Consider the following 25,956-nt stretch of genomic DNA (forward strand, 5'->3'; position numbering starts at 1 on the left):
GTATCACTCCCGCATTTGCACCGTTACGGAGATCCTATGGAGTTGTAGCCCTCCCCTCCCCCAAAAAATCGGAGAGGGCTACAGTATTGCAGATAGTCCCACCAATATGCACATCTACAAATGGCAATAAGGCATTGTACAAAGTTTCAAGTCTATCCGATAAGCCATATAGGAAGAGAAACGTTCACAAGATTTTGTGACCTACAGGCGGACAGAAAATACAAAAATTATATGCCTCCTCCTGAAAGAAGGGAGACATAATTGTCATTATCTAATAGGTCATCGCCCTCATTATCTATAAGATCATCGCCCACAAGTACGTGCGTAGAAAAATTATTGAGCGCAAACGATGTGCTTCTTCGAATGATCACATGTATAACACTGTGTTTGATTTAATTCATTACATCATTGTAATGACATGATATTGTTAGAATCCTGTATCAATTAAACATATTAATGATTTCCCATGGTTTGTGGCTGAATAGGACTATTATCCAACGAGTTATATGTTTTCTATCCCCGAGCCTTGGCGAAGGGATAGAAAACACACAACGAGTTGGATAATAGTTATATCCAGCCACAAAGCACGGGGGATTCTTTTTATCACCTATTTTATCCTAACAGACCTTTCCATAATTCTGTAAAATGTTTACCTCAACCCAAACTGCATCCGTAACGTTAACATTACGCCACTACAAATAGTTCGTTGCGAAATATGAATCATTTAATAACTTTTAAAGTGACGACTTAACAACGATGCTGATTGGATGAAAAATTCGTTTGATTTCTTAGTCAATAAAATTTTCCTGCGGAGTTCATCTGCAGTAAGCACGCGGGACTACTTTTTTCTGGAATGCGTCTTCCCCGTTCTAATTTTAGCCCTATTCATAGAAGGGGGAATTTTCACACAAGCATTGTAAACAAAATGTATTCGTTTGATGCTACCAAAAATAAACACAACCAAAGATATGAATAAAATACAAATTAATTTAACGAAACAACACACATAGGCCTAATGATGACGTGGCAGCTTAGTCAACTTGATGACGTAGGACATTGACTGGTAGAAGTAGACATATTGTAAACAGGAGTTTCCGGTATGTATCGTCTGCTTTTCGAGTTCGATAACATGGCGGTGCAAGCAGCGATCTTTGATCTGGTAAATATTAATGAAATTGAACTGCGTTATATGGGGCTCAGTCAACGAGAGCAATTTAGATGAAGAAGTGTTGAGCTTTTTACTTGATATTGAAATGGAGCCGAGTCGCATTCCACCGTTTCTACGATACAACCAGTGTTCCACGTCTCGAATGCAATGCAGCACACATCCAGTCACCACTTGTTCTCTTCCTTTATATCTATTTCAGCTTTTAACCATTGCAACTTTAAGTTGGCGTATAATCCATTTAATTCTGCACAGTAACTATACCTCACCTAAACGCACATCCAGTTTTGTTATTGTTTTCATTGTTACGTATAGGTATTCCTACGCACCATTTCAAAAACGTTAATTCAAGCTTTTTGATGAGAAAAACTATTTGTTTTTATCTTTTAGATACATAATTAAATGATAAGAAATAAAACTTATTATTCTTTATTTGATGCATGTATCAAACGAAAAAATGGACGGAAAACTTACGCGCATTGATGAAGTTTTCCGTCCAATTTTTCATTTCATACATTTATCAAATAAAGAATTATAAGTTCCATTTCTTGAATAAAAAATAATATTGACTGTCACAATGTTTAATTCATATAAGATCAATTTTGAAATGAGGAATATGTAACGTTTTCATATGAGTGAAATTTTTTCGAGAGGGACGTTAAAGACCGAGTTTTTCGACCGGTCGGTTTACCTCAGGTAAGTTTAGTTGGGGGCGGAGCTAATTTTAAGCAGGTGTGAAGCCCCGAGGGAAGAATGGTAGCTCGTGTATAGCTTCCTGAATACACGGGATGTTACCTGTGTTACCTGTATACGTTTTCGTAAGATAAATCATAAGTGCAATTATTTTTCTTGTGCATGTTATTCAAAATATTGATAAAAAAAAAATTAAAGAATCAAAACATGTTAAAGCACGATAACTTTATTTTGTAATTGAGGACGTTAGCCATTGAAAAATCAGGTTTGGATACCATGCTCGGACTTTACGAATAACACAGTCAGGCATGATGTCTCTCTTGTATCCGTGCGTCTACCAAACATACAGATTCCTACGAGAATCCCTTCGTACTGCGGCGGATTTTCTGGCGATATAACGATCATCGTCCCACACCCCACGATGACTCAACATAGTCCAGAATTTCTTATAAAGTTTTTTTTCTGTTAGATTTATTTTTTCTGGACGGCACACCGGGATTTTCTGGCCACCAAAGTTGTCTGTGCGACTCGTCCATAACGCACGGCCTACACCAACAGTCGGGACATTCAGCTCTTCCGGTATTTCCCTCAATAGCTGGTCCAGGCGAGGAGGGTACTTCCTCAGATATAACTTCTTCTTCCTCGGCATCCCAATCCCAACCATTGTATGCAAAATGGGCCCATACAGCGGATAATTTCTCTTCTGATAGAGTTGCGGTTACTTTTGTTGCCATGTTTCGTCGTAAAATGACGCTGATAAAATTTCAACTGAATATAAACGGAATTTTAATGATGTATTTACTCATAATTAAAATTTTGATAATAATATATAAACACGACATTTCCAATGAGAGTCGGTACAGTCTCTTGAGCATAAATTCCATGTCCATGTAAATTATGTTCTAACCATCCATAATTTTCTATCGCACTTCTTCCTAAACACAACCCATCATAATTTATTATAATTGATGTAATTATATGTAAGATTTTCTACTCAATACATTATATTTTGTGACTATAGATGTAATACAAAGCCATAATTTTCTTATCAAAACTTTCTCTATTGAGCTGGCATACTACGCGGTAAACATCAAAAGATTTCACGGACCTCGATCGAGAGACGAGGTGGACAATGTATACACACGGATTAGTAACTAAATGTCCATCAATTTCTAGCATCCAATCTGAAGCTAAATTTCTCCTGATTGACAGGGGTTTACAGACCAGGTAAAATTGAAGGCGGTGCTTATTTCCTCGGTTTTTAAACAAGATATACAATCAATCAATCAATCATGAATATGTCAGTCAACTGAATCTGTGTCATAGATGGCGCGCGGTCTTTATTTGGATTTGGTGTGAGAATGTTACGTCAATGTTGACGATTAATATTCCACCAGGTGGAATTCTTGTGTTGCCTGTGACGTGGAAGTCGTGGACCTTTCATTGTTAGATCTTGCATCTGTATTGTGATGGAATCGGTTTGTGTGCAGTTGATCATGAATGCACAGGCACCTGAAGAGTGGATAGCTTGTATAGATTGAAAAATAAACTTGATATTTCGCATTTGAGAAGCAGTAGACGATGTTTGACGGTTGATTATAGCCAATGAATGGACTTTATTTCCATTCCACCATGACGATGCGAGAGGTAAGATCTTGACAGGGTTGCTTCTAAATAGTAGGGGTCTAATTATCATATTATATCGAACTTTTCACCAAAATTTTCAAGTGATGCAGCTGGTAAAAAAGAAAACCAAGATGGCGGCGTGATATACCTTATATAATTTATTTGGGTTGAACTAGGTGAATTAGAATAAAAACAATTTCTTTTGTGGAAATGTCAATGATATTTAGGAGCGGGGCTTGAAGTTTTGAAGGGAAGTTAGGTTCGAATGGTATTTATTCTGGCATTCAAACTTTGCACGGTAAAGTTGCTCCAATATATTGTGCTGACTTAGGCATTGAGGTACCCTCGATATCTGATTTACTGGTTGAGTTAAAGTCGCAAACAGAAGAAACTAAGGAATTTGTAAATTCCAAATTTTCTAGTTTAAAATACGAAATTCAAGTTGCAAGTGCTTCTGCGAGCGATTCAGATGACGAAATCAAAATTTACAAAGCTGAAAACCAGGATCTTAAGAAGTGCAAGACAGATAGTCGTCCGGGGACAGGAAACCCTTGGTGATTTGAGTTTATCTCGCAAGTTTAATTCAGGGGGGGGAGTGCCTGTGAGTGTGTTATGCTCAGCTTTATATGGAATTCTTTGGGTGCATTCTGTAATTAAAAATTCTTCTCCGACAGATTCGGAGATAGTAAAAAATGTTTTTGGGCAGGGAAAAAACGTTTATCAGTCCCTGTAACTAAGAAAGAACCTATAAATTCGGGCTTGTTGAGAAAAATGTTTACATAATCAAAGAACGATTTGTGCATGCTTGATTGCATATTCAAGCTTGTTACGTAGGAGTGAGTTACTGAACATCAGAAGTTCAGATGTTTGTTTTGAACAAACTCATATTGCTATATTCATTGAGAAAAGTAAGACTGATATATATATAGGTATGCTTACTCCTCCTAGGCATCTGATCCCACCTCTGGTGTGTCCAGTGGTCCGTGTTTGCCCAACTATCTATTTTGTATTCCTTGTAAGATTAATGAGATTGATCACTGTTCGTTATCTTCACCTTTCATTGAAGCTTTCCAATCACTAGTACCATATATATATATATATATATATATATATATATATATATATAAAATTGGATTACACAGTTTAAGAGCTGGGGCGCCACAGTTTGTTCTAATTCTGGTGTTTCAGACAGATTATTTAAGAGACATGGGAGATGGAGGTCGGAGTCCGCTAAGGATGGTCACATCAATATATGCTTGATACTAGATTACTAGTTTCACTAAAATTAGGTTTATATGTTCCTAATTTTTCATGAAATTTTTTTCTTTCATTCTGCTATGCAATGAACGCAAAAGCAAAAAATAAAATATTATTTTGCTATTGGTGTTTGTTTTTATGAAGTGGAAGTACAAAAGAAGTGAATATTATGTTTACAGAATGACGTTTTTTCTAAAATATTATATAAATGTCTATTTAAAACGCCGAGTGTCTGTGGATTGAACTCATTTTATTGAAAACTTCATTAATATGAATTCCTCATATCCAAGGTGAAGATAACGAACAGTGATCAATCTCATAACTCCTACAAGCAATACAAAATATATAGTTGGGCAAACACGGACCCCTGGACACACCAGAGGTGGGATCAGGTGCCTAGGAGGAGTAAGCATCCCCCATATCTTATTTTACAAGTTCATATAACATTTCTAACGTGAGTACATTTTCTTTTTCACTACTTCTTTACCCCCATGCAAACTCACCATTTTCCGACGACGTGTTCGTGTATATTTGTCACTCGTACCGTCTACACACCTGGACACACCTGTACATGGGACCAGTTTTCTCATCGAATACACTCGACATTGACATTTATCTATCAATACTTTACATATCCCACCTTTGGTGTGTCCAGGGGTCCGTGTTTGCCCAACAATCTATTTTGTATTGCTTATAGGAGTTATGAGATTGATCACTGTTCGTTATCTTCACCTTGCATATATTGTTCTTCAGTTCACCCAAAAGCTTCAAATGCTGATTTTATATCATGGCATACCTTTTTCTTTTGTCCCTTCATTTGGAATATTCTAATTTATACTATAGTTTTGCTCCCGGGCCGAGGACCATGTACACATACTTTCACGCATTGACAGTAGCGGTATGTACCTTTTCGGTTATTGCTGAAAATATTCCTGTTTATTCTATTTCGATCTTTAAATCTCGATTTCTGTCATGGTTTCAGCTTTAATTTTATACTATTTGAGAATGTTAACATATTGTTTCTGGTGTATTTACATGTAAAACCTCAAACCCCATCCTGGTTCAAAGCTGAATGATTGAACAAATCTGTATCTTATTCATATACAGAGGTTCGTGCATATTTTGGATTTTCTGGCCCAGTTGTTGAGAAGTATTTTGTTAAAATCCCCACCCTACTTTCCGTATTTCTAATTCTCTTTCCATGCATGAGTGCATGTTTCTCGTTTGATTAGACTTTTTTAAGACCTAGGCTACTTCGTATGAAGATTTGTTGAAATTGGCAATATGTTCTTGAGATAAATTAGTCCAGACATGACTAATTGATTATATTTACTAATCGATCACTCATCAATCAAACTCCCTAAAGAGTTTGATCGATTACATTTCGATCAATTACCTGTAACATCAAAGAACAATAACACTCTTTCTCAATGAAACTACTGATAATTTACACTTAGTAAGGTAACAATGACAAAACATATCTAAAAGACTCAGATATATAACCTAAATACAATGTCAATGTTGTAAAAGTTTATAAACTTCAGATATACAATTTAAAGTCACATTATAAGTTACATTTACAATGTTTCTAAGTGTTAGTAAGATCATATGAAGAGAAATCTTCGTCACAAAGAATGGGCGGAGCCGAGCAAAGCGAAGCCTATTCTTTGTGACGAAGATTTCTCTTCGTATGATCTTACTGTCTAAGAAGAGAACCCAACCAATGAAATAAATGTTTCAAAATAAACCCCACCCATTAAGTGTGTAACAATAGTGTCATGCCCGAGTTGACGGTTTTGAGTAGGGAGCCACTGTACAAATCGAGCACAATTCCCGTGAAAATCAAACACGCATACTTTAAAATGGACATTCAATGATCAATCAAGTCGGGTTTTGTTGGATGTAAAGGAAATTGATTTTGCCATACTAGGAGACTGGGATGGAGAATATTTTAATCTTGAGTTCGGAAGAAATCACCAAGAAAATGTTAAATGCGGTGCCCATGAAAACAAGGCAAAGTGAAATATGGCTATCAAGTTGTGGAAAACAGAAACTTGCAAATTTCAACCCATCTGGAAAGAGGTAGTATTCCAGCAGACTCGAACATGTATTCAAATTATACTTAATTAAAACGCCAACTAACCATTATTCATTGCCATCAAATAAGAAAGAAAATATGTCCTCAGCTACAATTTCACAGTTCCGTTGCAAAGTGCTGGGGGGATTTACACGCTAACGTATCGGAACGTCACATGGGAATGGGTTGTATGTCATAACGCAGTATTTACTGATACATGTAATGCATGATTAGCGGCCGATCTATTCGTGGATGTGTTAGAAAATGCGGATGGGGAAATGAGAAATAATATTTTATTGTTTAGGTAAAATTCTAATAATTACTTATCAATGAAATATATAGAATTTCTGAATAAAAGAATTGAAGAAAAATATTTGAATATAAGTCTTAATTGTTGCTTTGTTACGTTTCAGTTTTAATCATTATCAATCAGATGTTACTGATTTACGATTTTTTACGAAGTTTTTGCAACAAGTACTTCCCCAGAATGACAGTGTGGAAGAGATGAAAGCTGCTCGTTCTGAGTTTCCGGGTATTATAAAAAGGAAAGTTATTTTGGTTTGAATATGTTACACCTGCAAATATTTAGTTATAGCACGACGTTCATTACAGGCATGCATCGCTTAGACAGTCGCAAATAATCGGTATGATCACGTGACGTAGATTCGGAACATCAGCACGATACAGGTCATGCTTGTTTTCTTACCATTCCATTCTATTTATAAACTAGATGACACATTGGCCACATTTTCTGAAGCATGTTTGATTTCTGCAATAATCTAATGGCATTTGTGTTAGCTTAATTCACCACTTCAACATTTTGTAAAGCACTTCGATATCTTAAAGCTACAGATGCCATATTCTTTATTATCGTAGGAACAAAACACGTGTTTTATATTAAGTTATATTAATTTACACTTTCTTCAATCTAACTCAATCGGATTAAAAAGTAGTCAAGCTATTTCTTATTATATATTCTCCGATTCGGATAAGGAACACCCACTTTTGCAATATTCATGGTCACGTGACGTTGCACATGGAATTTCGAAAGTCAACAATTACATGGCGATGTGAAAGCGTGTACGGCCTGCAGGCTGTTGGCGGGACATATTCAGCGATACAGACAGTCAGATGGAAACAGGGTAGAAAGAACCACTTTGAGCAGTGGAGTGGGAGTTTAATTTCATGTTTAACATGAAATTGCCTTTCAATACGGCTACATACTGTAAATCTACCTTGGTATTTCTCTCGCCCACATCCACCATAAACGACATTCCTTCATATATATGCACAAGGAAACCACCGTTTTCTCCTTACATTGCATAGACCATTCCTCCTTTAATACCCGTATATAATTTGTGGAAATTGTCAAATCGTATTAGTTTACATAGTTCATCATGGAAATTGCCAAAGAAGCACCTCAAATAGATATGAGACTTAAAATAACACATTCAATTCTCCTTATGATGATTTCGCTCTCATTTAATGGGCAGATATGGCATTTCCAAACATCTACATTTATATTCTTTATTTTCTTCAAATAATACGTTTATTATAATGCACTTAAAACTTCCACATAGCATAAATCTATTTACATGTTTGAATGATATTTCATACATTATACAATGATGGACTGTTTAGCAGCTATGGGGACATCACAAATTATCGTGGAAATTGTCAAATCGTATTAGTTTACATAGTTTATCATGGAAATTGCCAAAGAAGCACCTCAAATAGATGTAAAACTTATACGGTACCAATTTTGATGCACCAGATGCGCATTTCGACAAATAATGTCTCTTCAGTGATGCTCAACCGAAATGTTTGAAATCCGAAATAACTATGAAGTTTTAGAGGTAAATATAGTCAAAAACAGCGTGCCAAAAAAAGTGGAGCCAAATTCGTCCAAGGATAAGAGCTATGCATGAGGGAGATAATCCTTAATTTTGAAATGAATTTCTAAATTTTATAACAGCAATTAAATATACATTCGTATTTTCAAGCTAGTAACGAAGTACTTAGCTACTGGGCTGTAGAGACCCTCGGGGACTAACAGTCCACCAGCAGAGGCCTCGACCCAGGGGTCATAATGTAAAACTTATACGGTACCAATTTTGATGCACCAGATGCGCATTTCGACAAATAATATCTCTTCAGTGATGCTCAACCGAAATGTTTGAAATCCGAAATAACTATGAAGTTTTAGAGGTAAATATAGCCAAAAACAGCGTGCCAAGAAAAGTGGAGCCAAATTCGTCCAAGGATAAGAGCTATGCATGAGGGAGATAATCCTTAATTTTGAAATGAATTTCTAAATTTTATAACAGCAATTAAATATACATCCGTATTTTCAAGCTAGTAACGAAGTACTTAGCTACTGGGCTGTAGAGACCCTCGGGACTAACAGTCCACCAGCAGAGGCCTCGACCCAGGGGTCATAATGTAAAACTTATACGGTACCAATTTTGATGCACCAGATGCGCATTTCGACAAATAATGTCTCTTCAGTGATGCTCAACCGAAATGTTTGAAATCCGAAATAACAATGAAGTTTTAAAGTTATTATAGCCAAAAACAGCGTACCAAAAAAGTGGAGTCAAATTCGTCTAAGGATAAGAGCTGTGCATGAGGGAGATAATCCTTAATTTTGAAATGAATTTCTTAAATTTTATAACAGCAATTAAATATACATTCGTATTTTTAAGCTAGTAACGAAGTACTTAGCTACTGGACTGTAGAGACCCTCGGGGACTAACAGTCCACCAGCAGAGGCCTCGACCCAGGGGTCATAATGTAAAACTTATACGGTACCAATTTTGATGCACCAGATGCGCATTTCGACAAATAATGTCTCTTCAGTGATGCTCAACCGAAATATTTGAAATCCGAAATAACTATGAATTTCTAAATTTTAAAGCAGCATGAGACTTAAAATAACACATTCAATTCTCCTTATGATGATTTCGGATTAGATGATATGGCATTTCCAAACATCTACATTTATATTCTTTATTTTCTTCAAATAATACATTTATTATAATGCACTTAAACCTTCCACATAGCATCAGTGTATTTACATGTCTGAATGATATTTCATACATTATACAACGATGGACTGTTTAGCAGCTAGGGGTACATCACAAATTATCAGGATTTAGTAGGATTATCACCCGAGGGCGCCAATGCGCCCGAGGGTGATAACGCTACTCAAACCTGATAATTTGTGATGTCTCCCTGCTAAACAATCCATAATAGTTTTATTATCCTGAAGAATGTGAACGTTAGAAAAACCTACTACACATTTATTGACTTGTACCATGTATCTCTTTTATTTAAAACGTCAACAAATTCGTAATAACTTTCTCTGCAGAAAATTCCGATAACTTTTCAATAGTTTTCGAGGGGTGAAATCAATGTTGCCCTCAACTACATACATTATTTTGTTTTACACTCAATGTCATACATTTATTAGATATATCAGTGGCGGATTTAAGGAGGTCGCAGCCGGCGCCCCCCACCCCCACCCCATTAAAATTTTCAAATTTAAGGTAAATTGTGGTAGCTTCTTTAGAAAAATGTACTAAACAATAAAAGAAGAAATAATTTCTTCCACTCCCTGAAAAATAATTGACAAAATATTTTGATTTCTTGAATTACTTTATTGGGAGAACTTTTAAATTTTTTCAAAAAAAACTCTGAACATTTGCGTCATTTTACTAATTTCACCTTATAAAAAATGATAGAAAATAGTACAAATGACTTAAATAGGAGACATATTTCAAGCCCTATAAAATATGTACATTACAGGAACTTCCGGGGGCCACGCCCTTGGCCCCACTGGGGGTCTCAAGGCGGCCCCGGTAACCGCAATTCCTGGATCCGCCCCTGTATGGCATATATCTTAACAAAAGTAAAACATTGTTGTTTGAGAATGTTAATTTCAATTGTGACGTCACAGTAAAATGACGCATAAACATAACGTCAAACGTAAACATTTCGTAACGCATTTCAAGACGAAATCGTAAATATCAAGTGAGATGCAAAATTGCATTAGAATGGAAATATTTTTCTTCTCGATTGTTATTTATGACCGTTTGACGCTGAAGTTTATGATAAACGATCTCGCATATTTTCAATTATTTTTGATAGAGCTTTCTCACCTGTGCCATTAGAAGTTATCTTCTAAAGGGAGACAACACAGTTGTCACCCTCTGCGTGAGGGAGACATCACGAATTGTCTCCGCCCACGTGACCAGCCCTCGACCAATGAAATTGACTGTATTGTTCTGAAGGATAATAATCATATTTACATTTCCAATGTCTATTTACCAAATATAATGATAGCCATTTCCTCACGAACACTGTGTGTATGAATCTTGATAAATATAGTACGTCGATTTTCACAGCTGGGAATTCCGACAAAGATAAAAGAAGAATGTATTTCAATTCTAAAAATCAACGTGCTTCATGAAATATGCTGGTGTAAGGCGTCCTAGTTCGTACTTCTGTGTATTTTCAAAAACGAAATTCGTGTCTGAAATCATTTTTGTAAAGTAAAGTGTTCTTATATAACTTATAGTATATCTTTTTATATTTAAAGTAAGTATTTGAAATTGTTTCTTCTCTTTCTATTTGAAACAAAAAATGTCATTTTAGCGGCCGATTTTATGCTTTGGATCAAAATTAGCATGTGCTTTCATGTATTTATATTTCTGTAAGAGAAAAGCAATCTTTTGCAATGCAAAACGAGTCATAAAAAATGATACACTGCTGAGTTACCACAGCGACCACATGTTGACTAGTTGTGTAGGAGTCGTCGTTTTTAACCACAAAGTTGACTTCCGTGAGGAGACATTGGCTCAAGATGATGACACACCATTCAATGACTACCTGAACGTAGTAACATTCTGCCCGAGATTTCAACGTTATCGGACTCTTTCTTTTAAAATGACCAAAATTAATATCATTAAGATTATAGGACATATCAACAAGCCATGTCGACACTCGATAATCCAACTCCCCTCCGTTACGTGTAACCTCTAAATCTACATAATACAACAGTAGATTTATCTCTTCAAGATTTTCATTAGGGAAGACAAGTTACATGTGGTAAATAAAACACATCTATAAACAAAGGTAACACAGCTTTAAAATACATGTATATAGAAATACTGCATTTATTATTTCATCAATATCATGTCTATTTTCCCTCATGAGTAAAGCACCTTTGAGCGTACATAGTGTATGAAAAGGGTGCTATATAAATATGGTATTATTATTATTATGAGTCAAATAGCTAATCTTCTCTAGACAATTCCTTCGAGGTACAGTGTAGGTAAAAAAAAAAAAGTTCAACATTTTTTCTCTGCTAAAATCCAACTTTTTTTTAAAAAGCACACTGAAATCATTTCTTAGCATTTTTCATTTTAATGTAATACATAATATATGTCACAAATATAATATACATATACATGTATCTGTTCATTACGATTAACACAGTGATATATACAACAATACGTAGAAAAGATAAGTTAAGATAGATGTAGAGTAAACTCTATATACACATCGTATGTACATTAACAAGACAGTGTTAAATACATACACGTTTGAATAAATTAGAAAACAAAGTCTTAGTTTATACTCATGGTGCATATTTTGATTTTACCGGGTGGCAATACATACAACAATTGCATAACATAACAAGGACATATATATCACTGTAGTAACAGGATTAGAAGTGATGGACAGATGAGAAGATAAAGGTCTTTTATGAAGAACGGTGCTTTATTCCGTATAAGCCTGCAAAACAATATTGCTGATTAATGGAGACTACAATTTAGAGAAGACTTGTTGCTCATTCACTCAAGAATTGGTTTCTAGTTCTTTGAAAATTACGGAATAGAACAATTGATTGAAAAAATTAATTTTTGTTTTCGTAAGCATACATGTATATGCTATAAACATTTCGTTGTAACGATTTCTATCAATCGTATAGGTTAGAAATACATATTCACTATAAAAAAGGTGTTTATGAGCGAGATAAATTCATGGGAATACTGACCAAAATGGTTAAAACTGGGGAAACCTCTTAAAACACAGCGCAAATTAGTTAGAGCTAGGATTGAAACTAACATAGTGTATTAGAGTCAAAACGAGGAAAATCCTTGGAATTAACACGAGATTTCCCGCAAGACCAAAGATGTACATCAGTATTTTGTAACATGTATTTTCACAGCTCCAGTGTCGGGAATATCTTAAGGGGTGCAGTAAACGATTGGGTATATGGGGACTGTCTGGTGGCCCCAGTGGGTCTTAGTGGGGACCCATTGGGCGAAGTACTATGAAAGTAGCTAGTTCTGACAAAATATGGCGTATTTTAGACATAGTCCCATAGAAAGTGGATGTGTGGGTGGGGGGAGGCGTGCTGTTTGATCCGTTACCACAGTCCTTACTAAAGCGCTACATGTTTTCCAATCTAAATCATTTGCATGATTCCTCGAAATACTATAACTTTAATTTCTGATAGTTTCTAGATACTTAAATTATGAGTTTGCGAAAGTTCCTTTCCTCCTCTTTTCGCAATGCACGTATAGTCACCTAACAAAAATGTTTTGGAATTTAGTAGATTTATCGTCAGGGTATACATTTTTTCAGATTCTGAAATGTTCTTCATATAGTATGAAATGTTTTGGTCAATGGAAAAGACTGACCTCTGATCTCTGTGTGACCTAGAGTGAGGCCACTCTGCAATAGTGGTGGTGTGATTGAACTTCCATTCTACATACTCCACAGGTCCTCCGTCTACTTTACAAGTCAGGTTTGTTCTCCGTGCGAGGTCTTCGCCTTCATCCACATGAAATTGGGTTTCAATGATATCCATTTTGATATCACATATCTCTGGAATTTCAAGAACAAAAATTGATATCAGTTAAACATTTAAGCATACATTTAAATAAATTGTTGAATATTGTTTATCAATTATTGATTTGAACTCGTGTTCACTTACATTTATTTATAACTTGGTATTTACAATGTTTTACTGTCATATCTTTACCAATTGAAACGATCTAACGATTTCCTCATGAATGTGAACAATGGCGTATGAATCTCAATAAATATAGTACGATTATTTCAACAGCTGGGGATTCTTACAGATATAAAAGTAAAATGAAAACTACATGAGGGTATGAACTTAAAGGCTTCACGCCAGCTTACTTTACATGTTAACTCTCTTTATGAAGTACGCCGGCGTACAGCTTACTTTACATGTTAACTCTCTGTATGAAGTACGCCGGCGTACAGCTTACTTTACATGTTAACTCTCTTTATGAAGTACGCCGGCGTACAGCTTACTTTACATGTTAACTCTCTTTATGAAGTACGCCGGCGTACAGCTTACTTTACATGTTAACTCTCTTTATGAAGTACGCCGGCGTACAGCTTACTTTACATGTTAACTCTCTTTATGAAGTACGCCGGCGTACAGCTTACTTTACATGTTAACTCTCTTTATGAAGTACGCCGGCGTACAGCTTACTTTACATGTTAACTCTCTTTATGAAGTACGCCGGCGTACAGCTTACTTTACATGTTAACTCTCTTTATGAAGTACGCCGGCGTACAGCTTACTTTACATGTTAACTCTCTTTATGAAGTACGCCGGCGTACAGCTTACTTTACATGTTAACTCTCTTTATGAAGTACGCCGGCGTACAGCTTACTTTACATGTTAACTCTCTTTATGAAGTACGCCGGCGTACAGCTTACTTTACATGTTAACTCTCTGTATGAAGTACGCCGGCGTACAGCTTACTTTACATGTTAACTCTCTGTATGAAGTACGCCGGCGTACAGCTTACTTTACATGTTAACTCTCTGTATGAAGTACGCCGGCGTACAGCGTCGCAGTTCATACCCTCACGTAGTTTTCAAATGTGAAATTTCTTTTTTTTTCTAAATGAAAAAATTTACTAGAACATGGGCGGAATGTAGAGCTCTAGAGTTTCATTTGTTAGCATCTTCACATTTCAAGTAAGGCACGAATAATACAATCAGATACAGGGGCGGATCCAGGAATTGCGGTTACGAGGGGTGCCACTTTATGAGGTAGGGGGTCAAATTCTAATTTGAGGTGAAAGTTATTCATTTGTCATAAAATAATTTCCAACTTCCAGATGAATTAGTATAATCACTATTGTCTCTGTCACAATGTTTGGGAAAAAATCTCACCACAGTTGAAAACATAGTCATAATATTTTTAAAAAACAATTTCTAACAAATTTTTAAAAAAGACTATTTCTAACATATATTTTTTAAAAAAAAACACTATTTCTAACATATCTTTTAAAACAATTTCTCACGCATGTTTGAAAAAAATCAAATCAATTTCTAATTCACATTTTAAAAAAACAAACAATTTCTATCTGTTGCTAATATGAAAATTCGGTTTAAACACCATTATTATATATAACAAGGTATCAAATATGATGTGTACATGTATTTGATGGGGAGAAACTACAAATATTTTTTTTAAAACAATAAAAAAAACCAGGGAAATTAAAGCCACATCTCAATATATTATTAACTTTTATAATCAATGTGTAGGCAAACATTACTCAACAATGTTACAATTTGATACTACATGTAATTTGCAAAACAAAAAAGAATGAAAATCTTAATATGAGTGTCAAACACAGCTCTTACTACACATGCTTTGGTATTCCTCTCGTCATTTAAGCTATGAATTTTGCTTAAAAACAATTTTATTTTTCCCTCCGGCATTTGAAAATTCTGCATTACCTAGAATGTTGACTTGGTATATTTTCAATATCTTCCCATCTAACAACTGACATCTGTAGCAGCCTTCATCTCTGTTAGCCGCAGACAGCAAAACAAACCCTTCTCCACTCGGACTCGATAAATCGAAATCTTCATCCTTGGACCAGTACGTATCACTCTAAATATAGAATATGGAGCCTTGAAATTGGCGGAAGCCAGAATGTTCAATAATTGCAAGAATCGTAATATAATCGATTTATTTTCAATTGATGGTGAGACATTTTTACTCGCAATAATTTGAGATAGCAGAAGTACCACATCTATGCTTTTTTATATTTATTACATTATTTTGAAAGATTTTTTTTAGATGTGGTATGTGTGTCCGTGCGGGATTTTTTAAAAACAGTTTATTACTTGCACGAAAATCCATTTTCTTTGGAAAGGTTTTAATGTCAAGATTATAGATAACATCTTCAAGATTTATGTTGAAACTCAAAATGAGACATGAATGCATTATATGTGGACGGCTAGTGAAACAGACAAAGAAAGAAAAATAGTTTTTAACATTTCAACTTCTTTGAATGAAATGGTAGAGATATTACCAAATAGAAACTATTTGCAGGCCATTCAAGATGAATTTAGTACATAGAATTCTATCATGTATTGAAATATTTTATCGAACCAAGTGCAGTCTCATCTTTGCTAGCCAAGGGTGACGCTCCACGATGTTTCTCGTGAAAAGAGAAACACCGTGTGGCGTTACCCTTGGCTAGCAAAGATGGTGCAGGGAAAAGAGTACCAATTCATTTCCCAAAGACCTCAATGTTAACCTTTGACCCTCTCACTAATTAACTATATCGATTTTAAACAAATGACCGCATACATTTCAAAGTTCATTCCAAGTGTTGATAAAAAATGACAAAAAATATATAGGGTCCCGTGCCTTTTATAGGCCATATTTGTACTTTTTTACAACACATAGCAATCTGCAGTAAATTACACACTTCATTTTAAGCACACTCCTACCATGGTAATTTCCTCAGTCATTTCTCGATTTTGTGCGATAATTTTTCATCCTGACAATTAATTTGAACCTTTATAATATTTCTTTCAATTCCAAATAATTTCACTCTTGATATTAGCCAATCACACAACACCTAGACTGACCCTTCCCCTACTTTAAAAAACAATGCTACGTGCCTGTACATCACAATATCGAGAAGGAATTGTTAAACTTAGAGTTTCGTGCAACTTGAGAGACTTTTGGTACTTTACAATTGAATTTTTTTAATGTCCAAACCCATTCTATTAATTAAAAAGAATCTAATTGAAATTCAAATATGAACACCGATGTCACTCTTGTAAGTTTCCACTATATTGTAAATACAATTTTTTTAAATAGTTGAAATTCATGAATGCTTGTAAGCTAACACTTAGTAATCAATGTTCTTTCCTCCTGTCGAATGACATTGTACATCGAAATAAGACCTGGACCTCTCTCTCTCTCTCTCTCTCTCTCTCTCTCTCTCTCTCTCTCTCGCATGTATGTACATGCAAAGTGACGGTAAATAATTGTCAATCCCGAAGAGACAACAAAGTTTGAAAGCTGCACTACATTCCCTCTTATATACATGTATATATGTTTTGTGTAATCAAATGTCTATTTTGGATTGTGCATGTCATACCCGTATCACCCCCAAAATGTATGTTATCGATGATTAATCTTGCTTGTATATAATTATCTATAAATATTGAATTGTGAATGCAATATATCCAAATAGATGCACTGTGTATATGCGCATACATGATCAGAAACTGCAAAAAACCTTGAGCGGTCAAGCATTGAATAAGGGAAAAATATTCGACTTTGATATTTCCCGATTCAACTGGAGACATCCTTATTGGCACGGGTTCAGTCACAGGCACTTGAAGTATGGACACTACTACTCACCTACCCCCCATCCCCCATCCCCCAACTTCTGATTTTTCTTTGCAGCGATAATATCTCCGAAATCTGTGGACTCCCTGTCTATCCCATCTGTAATCTTTTCCACACTTTTTGCAAGTTTCTACTGTTATTTTATCATACCGGTAGAACGCCAATTTCTAAAGCTTACAAAAAGCGTGAAACGATTACATAAATCGAAATTGGGATGGAATAGACAGGGAATTCACACATTTCGGAGAAATTATCACCGCAAAAAATTCAGAAAGGAGGGGGGTAGTTGTGTCCATACTTCAGATCCATGTGGGTTCAGTGTGTCGCAATCTGTATAATGGAATCACAACTGTCGAGATAAAAATGGAGTTTATGATTTTGTTTCGTAGATTTATCAGCAGAACGAGCATCTAACATTTTAAGAGTACACATTCATGTAAATAGCTGTCTGCATTTATGCGTTTTTTAGGTAAGCATGCTATGTGCATTACTTATGTGTATGTACTGTATTTTGCAAGCATTGAATGTGTTGTATGTATACGATGCTCTTTGTGTATTTCATTCTATCAGTATGCAATTGGCAAATAATTTCTTCGTGTTTATTTCATGTTATTTACATGATACAGTCGCTTTCATTTTGTCGTCTTTTCGCCTCGAAATAACGAAAAGACGACAAATGTTAAAAAGGGCACAGGCCAGACAATGTGGTAATTCATTTTGCATCTGTATCAATCTCGATCACTTGAAAGTTTATCATAACATAATGATGTAACCACACAACATAATGATGTTTGCACATAACATAATGATGTAACCACACAACATAATGATGTTTTCACATAACATAATGATGTGACCACATAACATAAAGAAGCATCAACATTATACAATTATTGCTGTTTTTGAGGTCAATACGATGATTTAGGCACCTGAGAAGTACAATATTCACCGAGCCCGAAGGGCGAGGTGAATATTGTACTTCGAAGGTGGCTAAATCATCGTATCAACCTCAAAAACAGCAATAATTGTTTTATTATATGATTAAATGATTAAAAAACCCTTCACGGTTGTTCTTTGATTGAATTGTAAGTTTCAACGACCTATTTTTGGTCCTATGTGGAAAAAATAATTCCTTATGTTCACCTGGAAGGTCACGTGCAGGTAAACATAACGTAGTATGATTTCTACATTGTTGGATCTCAGTCAATGAGAGAGCTAGGAATTATTCAATCATATAATAAAACGTATTGATGCAACCACATAACGTAAAGAAGTATCGACATAACGTAATTATGTAGCCACATAACATAAAGATATATCGACATAACGTAATGATGTTACCACATGATGTAATGATATAACCACCTAACGTAATGAAGTATTGACATAACGTAATGATGTAACCACATGATGTAATGATGTAACCACATAACGTAATGAAGTATTGACATAACGTAATGATGTTACCACATAACGTAATGATGTAACCACATAACATAAAGAGGTATCGACATAACGTAATGGTGTAACCACATAACATAATGATATAACCACATAACGTAATTGTGTAACCACATAACGAAATGATGTAACCACATAACATAAAGCGGTATCGACATAACGTAATGATGTAACCACATAACATAAAGAGGTATCGACATAACGTAATGATGTAACCACATAACATAATGATATAACCACATAACGTAATTGTGTAACCACATAACGAAATGATGTAACCACATAACATAAAGCGGTATCGACATAACGTAATGATGTTACCACATAACGTAATGATGTAACCACATAACATAATGATATAACCACATAACATAAAGAAATATCGACATAACATAATGATGTAACCACATAACGTAATGGTGTAACCACATAACATAAAGAGGTATCGACATAACGTAAGGCTGATTTACACTATAAGGCAGAAACGGCGTTCCATATCAGCTTCACGATCTTCTTTTACTTTCAAAAGCCAAACAACAAGGTTGGTCTATTAATTAGTATGCATTCTTTTTAATTAAACCCTTTATAACAAATAACCCATCTACCTCTCCCTCACAGGTATTTCTTTATATTTCAGCACTTCCCAGGAACAAAGTCACGTTGTACGTCTGTTGTGGTTCATAATTATGTGTGCAATCGAGAGGCAATGGTGATCACAGACCAGTGTATATTTTATATCTTAACAACATGTAGGCATTGACATTTGCACCTCCTAGGTTCCATGGCAGATACTTGACTGCTGTACCTACCACGGTCAAAATATTGCCTATTCTGAATTTGGTAAATTGAGCGAACTTTGAACTTGTGTGATCTTTGAACTTCTAATAATTTTTGATTTTGCGTTGATTAGGGGGGTCTGCCCTTTGTCATATTTGGTGCCCCATTTCCTGTTTAACAGCCGTCCCCAATTTTTGGCATATACAAACAAATAAACCTCATGAATCTTATATGCGCTTTGTTATGCATTTTTCAAAGATAATGAACACACGGCAACTAAATTTAAATACGAATCCCTCAAATTTAAAAATTTAAAAAGTTTAATGAAAACTTTCGTGTGAGTAAAATTAAATATAACCCGAAATAATTTTTACGTTGTATCATAATCAATGATATGGCTTCGTGGAAAACGCATACATATTATCCCGTCTCCTTTGTTTATACATGTATATACACCATAATACAACTTCATACGATTATCACCCGATATAAGAAGGTCAATAGTTGTTTTCGTATTTGGCCAATTCGTTAAACAGAAACACATCTGACTCAAGTGACAACAAAGAAAAGGGACTTCCCATTTTCTAAATAAGAGTACACGACAGAGGGAAGTCATGTCTGACTGTTGTCTAAATTAAGATGGAAATAAATCCTGTTTCTATATTGAGTTCAACTACGGCGGCAAATTTTTACAAACTGTTGTCAATGATGTGCTCATTAAAGATGAACCGTATGACAAAATAGACGAAGTTTTGGAATCTATAGATGATGAACTAAAAAACAATAACCCTTTTGAATGTTCGTCGATTTCACACAAAAAGATAAATTCTAACAGAAATGCCCCTTTTTCAAATCTGCGAGGTAGATTATTGCTGGGATATCCTGCTATAACATTTTAGGTGATATCATGCTCGAAATCAGCTTTAAAAGTTAGAATACGAACCAGAAGACTATGGGCCATTTTGTTCACCTGAGCAGTGTATGTTTCTTCTTGATGATTAATGTATATATCAAAACTAATTTCAAAATCAAAACTTCGACAATCTATTTGTATTTCACTGGAAACAAACCTGATTCTGTACAATATCGAATGTTTTACACATGAATTTGACAACGAGGACATTAAATCATTTATTCTAATAGGTCCAAAATACAGAGAAACTCGGTATTTCAAAAGGCGACAGAACTTCATCTCTATTATGAATTCTGTCGAAGATTATGCCAGACGATGGGCTAAATATGAAAGAGAACTTGATACATTGTCAGAATGGCTTAACAGTACAAGAGGAATATTAAAATCCCGCATTAGACATATTAAAAGAAAAGACGTACCATCTATCCTTCTGTGTTTAGTAAACCAGAAGTGATAAAAGAATTATTTAGGTTACATGAGGAATATGATTTTGTTCCAGCTGATAAAGCTTATGACAACATTGTCTTTGTTTGTAATGCTCATTATTACAACTGTATTTTAAAACGAACTTGGGATTAATTCCACTTTTGGTATTTATACTTACGAGATCTTCCAACTGCTCTTTCAAAAGATGAAATTCTTTAAAACCATGCTTCAGTTTTAGACACATATTATATCCCAGTCAAAGGGTCGAATGACTATGAGTTACGTACCTATATTGGATTCCTAAACTACATAAAAACCTTTATAAACAAAGATACATTGCTGGATCCAGGAAGTGCTCTACCAAGTCCCTATCTTTGCTCCTCACGAAAATATTAAAAGCTGTGAAGGAGATATTTCAAATTTACTGTGCGACTACATATGCCAGAAGTGATGTAAGTCAAATGTGGATTTAAAAAAATTCTAAAGGACTTTTAGTAACCTTGAAATCGCAAAACTTTTCTCAAATCAACATCAAAACGTATGACCTTTCAACAATTTATACGACCATTCCTCAAGATAAATTAAAGACTATACTTTTTGGTATCATAGAGACATACTTCTTCAATAAAAATGAAAAACTGAAATATTCATATCTAGTGATCAGTCACCCAAAAAATTATTTTGTTAAACACCACTCTGTTTCCAAGCACAAGAACTCTGAAGTTGAAATAAAAAGTATGCTAGTGTTCCTCATTGACAATATCTTCGGAGTCTTTGGTGATCAGGTCACCCAACAGTCTGTTGGAATTCCCATGGGCGCGAATTATGCTTCTTTGTTAACTGGCCTGTTTTTATATTCATATGAAGCAGAATTTATTCAAAAATTTCTATGTGAGAAGAAAAAATCTCTTGCTGTGGCCTTCAATTCGACATTTAGACATATCGACCACGTTTTATCTATTAAAAATAATAACTTTCATTCATAATGTCGATTTGATATATCCCCGTGAACTCGAAATACAAGACAGCACAGAGTCGTCCACTTCTGCTTCATACTTAGATATTTTATTGAAAATAGATAGTAAAGGAAAACTAACAACTCAACTTTATGACAAACGGGATGATTTCAGCTTCTTCGTCGTCAACTTTCCATATTCTTGTAGCAATATTCCATTATCACCTGCATATGGTGTTTATGTCTCTCAACTTATTCGATACGCAAGAGCTTGTTCTGCGTATGGTCAGTTTCTAAATCGAGGCAAGCTACTGACAAACAAGTTCATGGTACAGGGGTTTCAAGAGGCTCGTTTAAAGTTAGCATTTCGCAAATTCTATGGTCGTTATAGCGATCTAGTTTGCCAATACAACCTATGATTGGATAACTCCGTTTACCTGATCAAGAGATATGGCTCACGGTGGGTGAGACCGGTCGACAGGGGATGCTTACTCCTACTAGGCGCCTGATCCCACCTCTGGTGTGTTCAGGGGTCCGTGTTTGCCCAACTATCTATTTTATATTGCTTGTGGAGTTATGAGATCGATCACTGTTCGTTATCTTCACCTTTCACAAAATTGATTTATATCCTTGTTAATACAATATATTACACAGAAATGATTCAAGGACTGTTCCTCTATATTACTAAACAAAATTCTAACCATAGTTGATCCCGATGCATTTCTTATCTAAGTTTGTCTGGGAGGATGAAACTGCACGAGAGAGTTACACAGTACTCGTGGTATTTGTTCAATTTCAATTAGTTCAATGCAATTTTGCCAAAATGTAAACAAATGTGACTTCTATATAGATATCTATCGTTCCACTGATAGCGTGTCACTTCGCTTGATTGAGCACGCAAATTTCACTCACTAGTTGCAATAAAAGTGAGTTTCGATGACCACGTCATGCTATTCTTTTGATGCAATTCGTCACCGAGAACAACGGTAAAATCCGTTTCAACGAAATCTATGATAAGCCATGCCCAAAACGCCAATCGCTTGCTCGATTGAAATCTATGTCAAGCCACACCGCTCGATCAAGTGAAACGATACGCTGTTATTGGAACGTTAGTATTTCCTAAGTATTATTTCTGGTGTTAATGATACAAGACTGTACTGTAACTACCGTTAAAGCATTGCGACAAGGGGCTAAAGGTTAGCATAAGTTTTATGTCTAGTTTAGGTTTTAGATTAGTGTAGGAATATGACAGATTAAGGAGGTAAGCTACATCGTCATAATGGCCGACTTTCTTTTAAAATATGGCTGGAAATATAAACATCAGCAATATTTGTCTATTCCTTATAGATTTAATTGAGTAGATTAGTAGGTTCGCGTGTCGACTGCTGAACTGTAGATCTCGGGTTCGAGTCCAACAGAGGTTTTCAATTTTTTCCCCAGATTACTTTCTACTAAAACTGCATTTTTTGACTAAATAAAGTAAGTCTGAAAGTTTTCAATTTCAAAATAGTGTTGTTTTGTGTTATCACGAAAGATTCGTCTACTACATGTATGTTTAAATAGAAGCTTCATCCTGTGAATCGATTAATAACTGAAAGGATTTGGCATCTCCATTTCTTATGTAATTATTCCCTGAACTAATTTTCAAACAAGTGGTCTACTTTATATTTCGAATAATGAAAGCACGAAGAGTTAAATGCATCTCCTTGACATTATTTACCGTTAATACCCAGCGTGTGTTATTGAAAGGTTAACGACACTAAAGTACATTTCAAATCATTATATTAAGATATTTTGTTTGAATTGCCCTTGGACTTTGGTTAGGCATAATAAAAGTCTAAGTCAAACATGTAAGAACAGCTGCGAGGTCACGAAGGGCGCTAGAATTGGAGCGATCGGAAATCAAAGTCTGAGTATTACGTCACAGTCCATCGTCTTATCACATAGCGATCTCAAGAATGATAAAGCCTCTTAACATTTTAAAAAATAAATTACAACACTTCTGTTTTAGTTGTTGTCCTTTTTTTTTTTTTTTTTTTTTTTTTTTTCTTTTTTTTTTTACAGATATGCGAAGTTTGATCTTGTAGATGAAATTGTTGAACGTTCGGTTTAGGGTACAAACATTACAATCATTTTGAATTTCAGTTAAAAATCAGTGCAAGTTTCCCTTGCTTCCTGACTAATATCAACATCTTATAGAGAGTGGGTGTGGAAAACAAAGGAAACAACTGGATTCAGGTCGTGGGATGAAGACGCCAGGAAAGTTTAAGCCTGTACAATATAAAGATGAAATATCCACGACCCGATTCTCCACATGGAGAGACAGATCTGATGATGATGTTGGTGATGAACTTTGAACTCTTATTTACTTCTGCTGAACATCAATGAATGCTCATATCTTAATATCTAATGACATTTCAATTCAAAGTTAATCAGCTTTATCCCACTTCTATCTCGATTACAAGACGCAATACTTAACCTACTTTCATGTTCATATTTCATGTTATCCACAAACTACGGAGGTATGTTGGTAAGTACAGGTTTTGACCTTGATATATATATATATATATATGTGTGTGTGTGTGTGTGTGTGTGTGTGTGTGTGTGTGTGTGTGTAAAAATCAAGAGATTTTCTTGTCTTCCAACCATTGTTTCATCAAGTGAAATGAAAAATTATTGGATGATGTTTCTCTTGACGCACAGACTAGTCTATTTCGCTGGTGCATCAAAATTGGTACCGTATAAGTTTTGCATGCAATACACAGATTTAAAAAAAATATTGGATGTGATTTTTTTCCCGAATCGTTGTTCGTGATTTGCTCCATTCGCAGGGCTCGGGAATAGAAACACAACTCGCTAAATAAACATGGGTTTATCCTATATAAATGTTTATATGACTGTAAGACTGGCCCTGACGAACATAAGAAATTAAGAGAGGAAAAACATACCTCAGAAGTACATGACAATGTTCTTCTCTCGCCACATTTTAAATCAACTAGTTCTGGTATCACCATGCATTCTGAAAAAAAAAACCAACAGAAAAGGAGAATATGATATGGAAAAGAAGCATGAATATACCTCGTGAACGAAATATCCATTTTTATTTTTTTTTGTAATAGAAATTAGATTAGTTTACTGCTTTATCTTCGTTGTTCTATTAACGAAATGTCAATCACAATTAATGTTATCAATATGAATTAAACAAAAAACACAAAACCTAATTGAATAACATTAATATCAAGTATGAATTTACCTCGCAATGGACCAAGGATACTCAAAATAGCGAGCGTCAATATTGTATACATGACCATTTCGCCGGAGCTCTCATACTACGATTTGTTTTCTGCAATTATGTTTTTATATGCGCGGCTGTGCCACTGCGCCGTAAAACATTAGATTCAATCATTGTAAGCTGCCATTAATCATCGAATTCGTTCAGCCTTATCTAGAGCACACCTAATCAAACTTTTTTAAAAATCCAGTAAAATGGGATTACAACTATCGTAACTCTCCCCTGGATCTTTGTATACATGAGTAACCATACTATTTAATATATTGGAAAATCCCGTATATAAATAGCAACTGGGGTGTTTATATTTGGACAACATCGCTCGCCTGATTATAAGAAAATTGGTTTTGATTTATAAATCCCATTATCGCTCGCCTGATTATAGGAAATTTGTTTTTGATTTATAAATTCCATAATGTATTGAACATTGTCAACTAGATTCTTTCGCTGATGATGGAACATTCTACCACTATTATACAGAGATCAAAGAAATGTCGAGTCCATTATTCTCCAATATACACCGATTAATCAACAGATTATTAGAACAGTAATGCATATTAAACTCACACAAGAAAAAATGAAAATGCAATGATTATTGAG

At 35.0% G+C, this 25,956-nt stretch overlaps 1 protein-coding gene across 1 annotated transcript; it reads right to left on the bottom strand.

The window, feature by feature from the left end:
* Positions 1–12,225: 12,225 nt before the first annotated feature.
* Positions 12,226–25,612, bottom strand: LOC125651560 (uncharacterized). Its single transcript, XM_056166747.1, has 4 exons — positions 25,321–25,612; positions 25,016–25,086; positions 15,618–15,774; positions 12,226–13,715 (listed from the first exon to the last, which is right to left on the bottom strand). The coding sequence occupies exons 1-4, from the start codon at positions 25,376–25,378 to the stop codon at positions 13,348–13,350; spliced, it is 654 nt and encodes a 217-aa protein (XP_056022722.1). The 5' UTR covers positions 25,379–25,612; the 3' UTR covers positions 12,226–13,347.
* Positions 25,613–25,956: the final 344 nt, after the last annotated feature.

The sequence above is a fragment of the Ostrea edulis genome, chromosome 5, assembly GCF_947568905.1.
Source record: "Ostrea edulis chromosome 5, xbOstEdul1.1, whole genome shotgun sequence".
In the NCBI taxonomy this organism is placed as follows: Eukaryota; Metazoa; Mollusca; class Bivalvia; order Ostreida; family Ostreidae; genus Ostrea; species Ostrea edulis.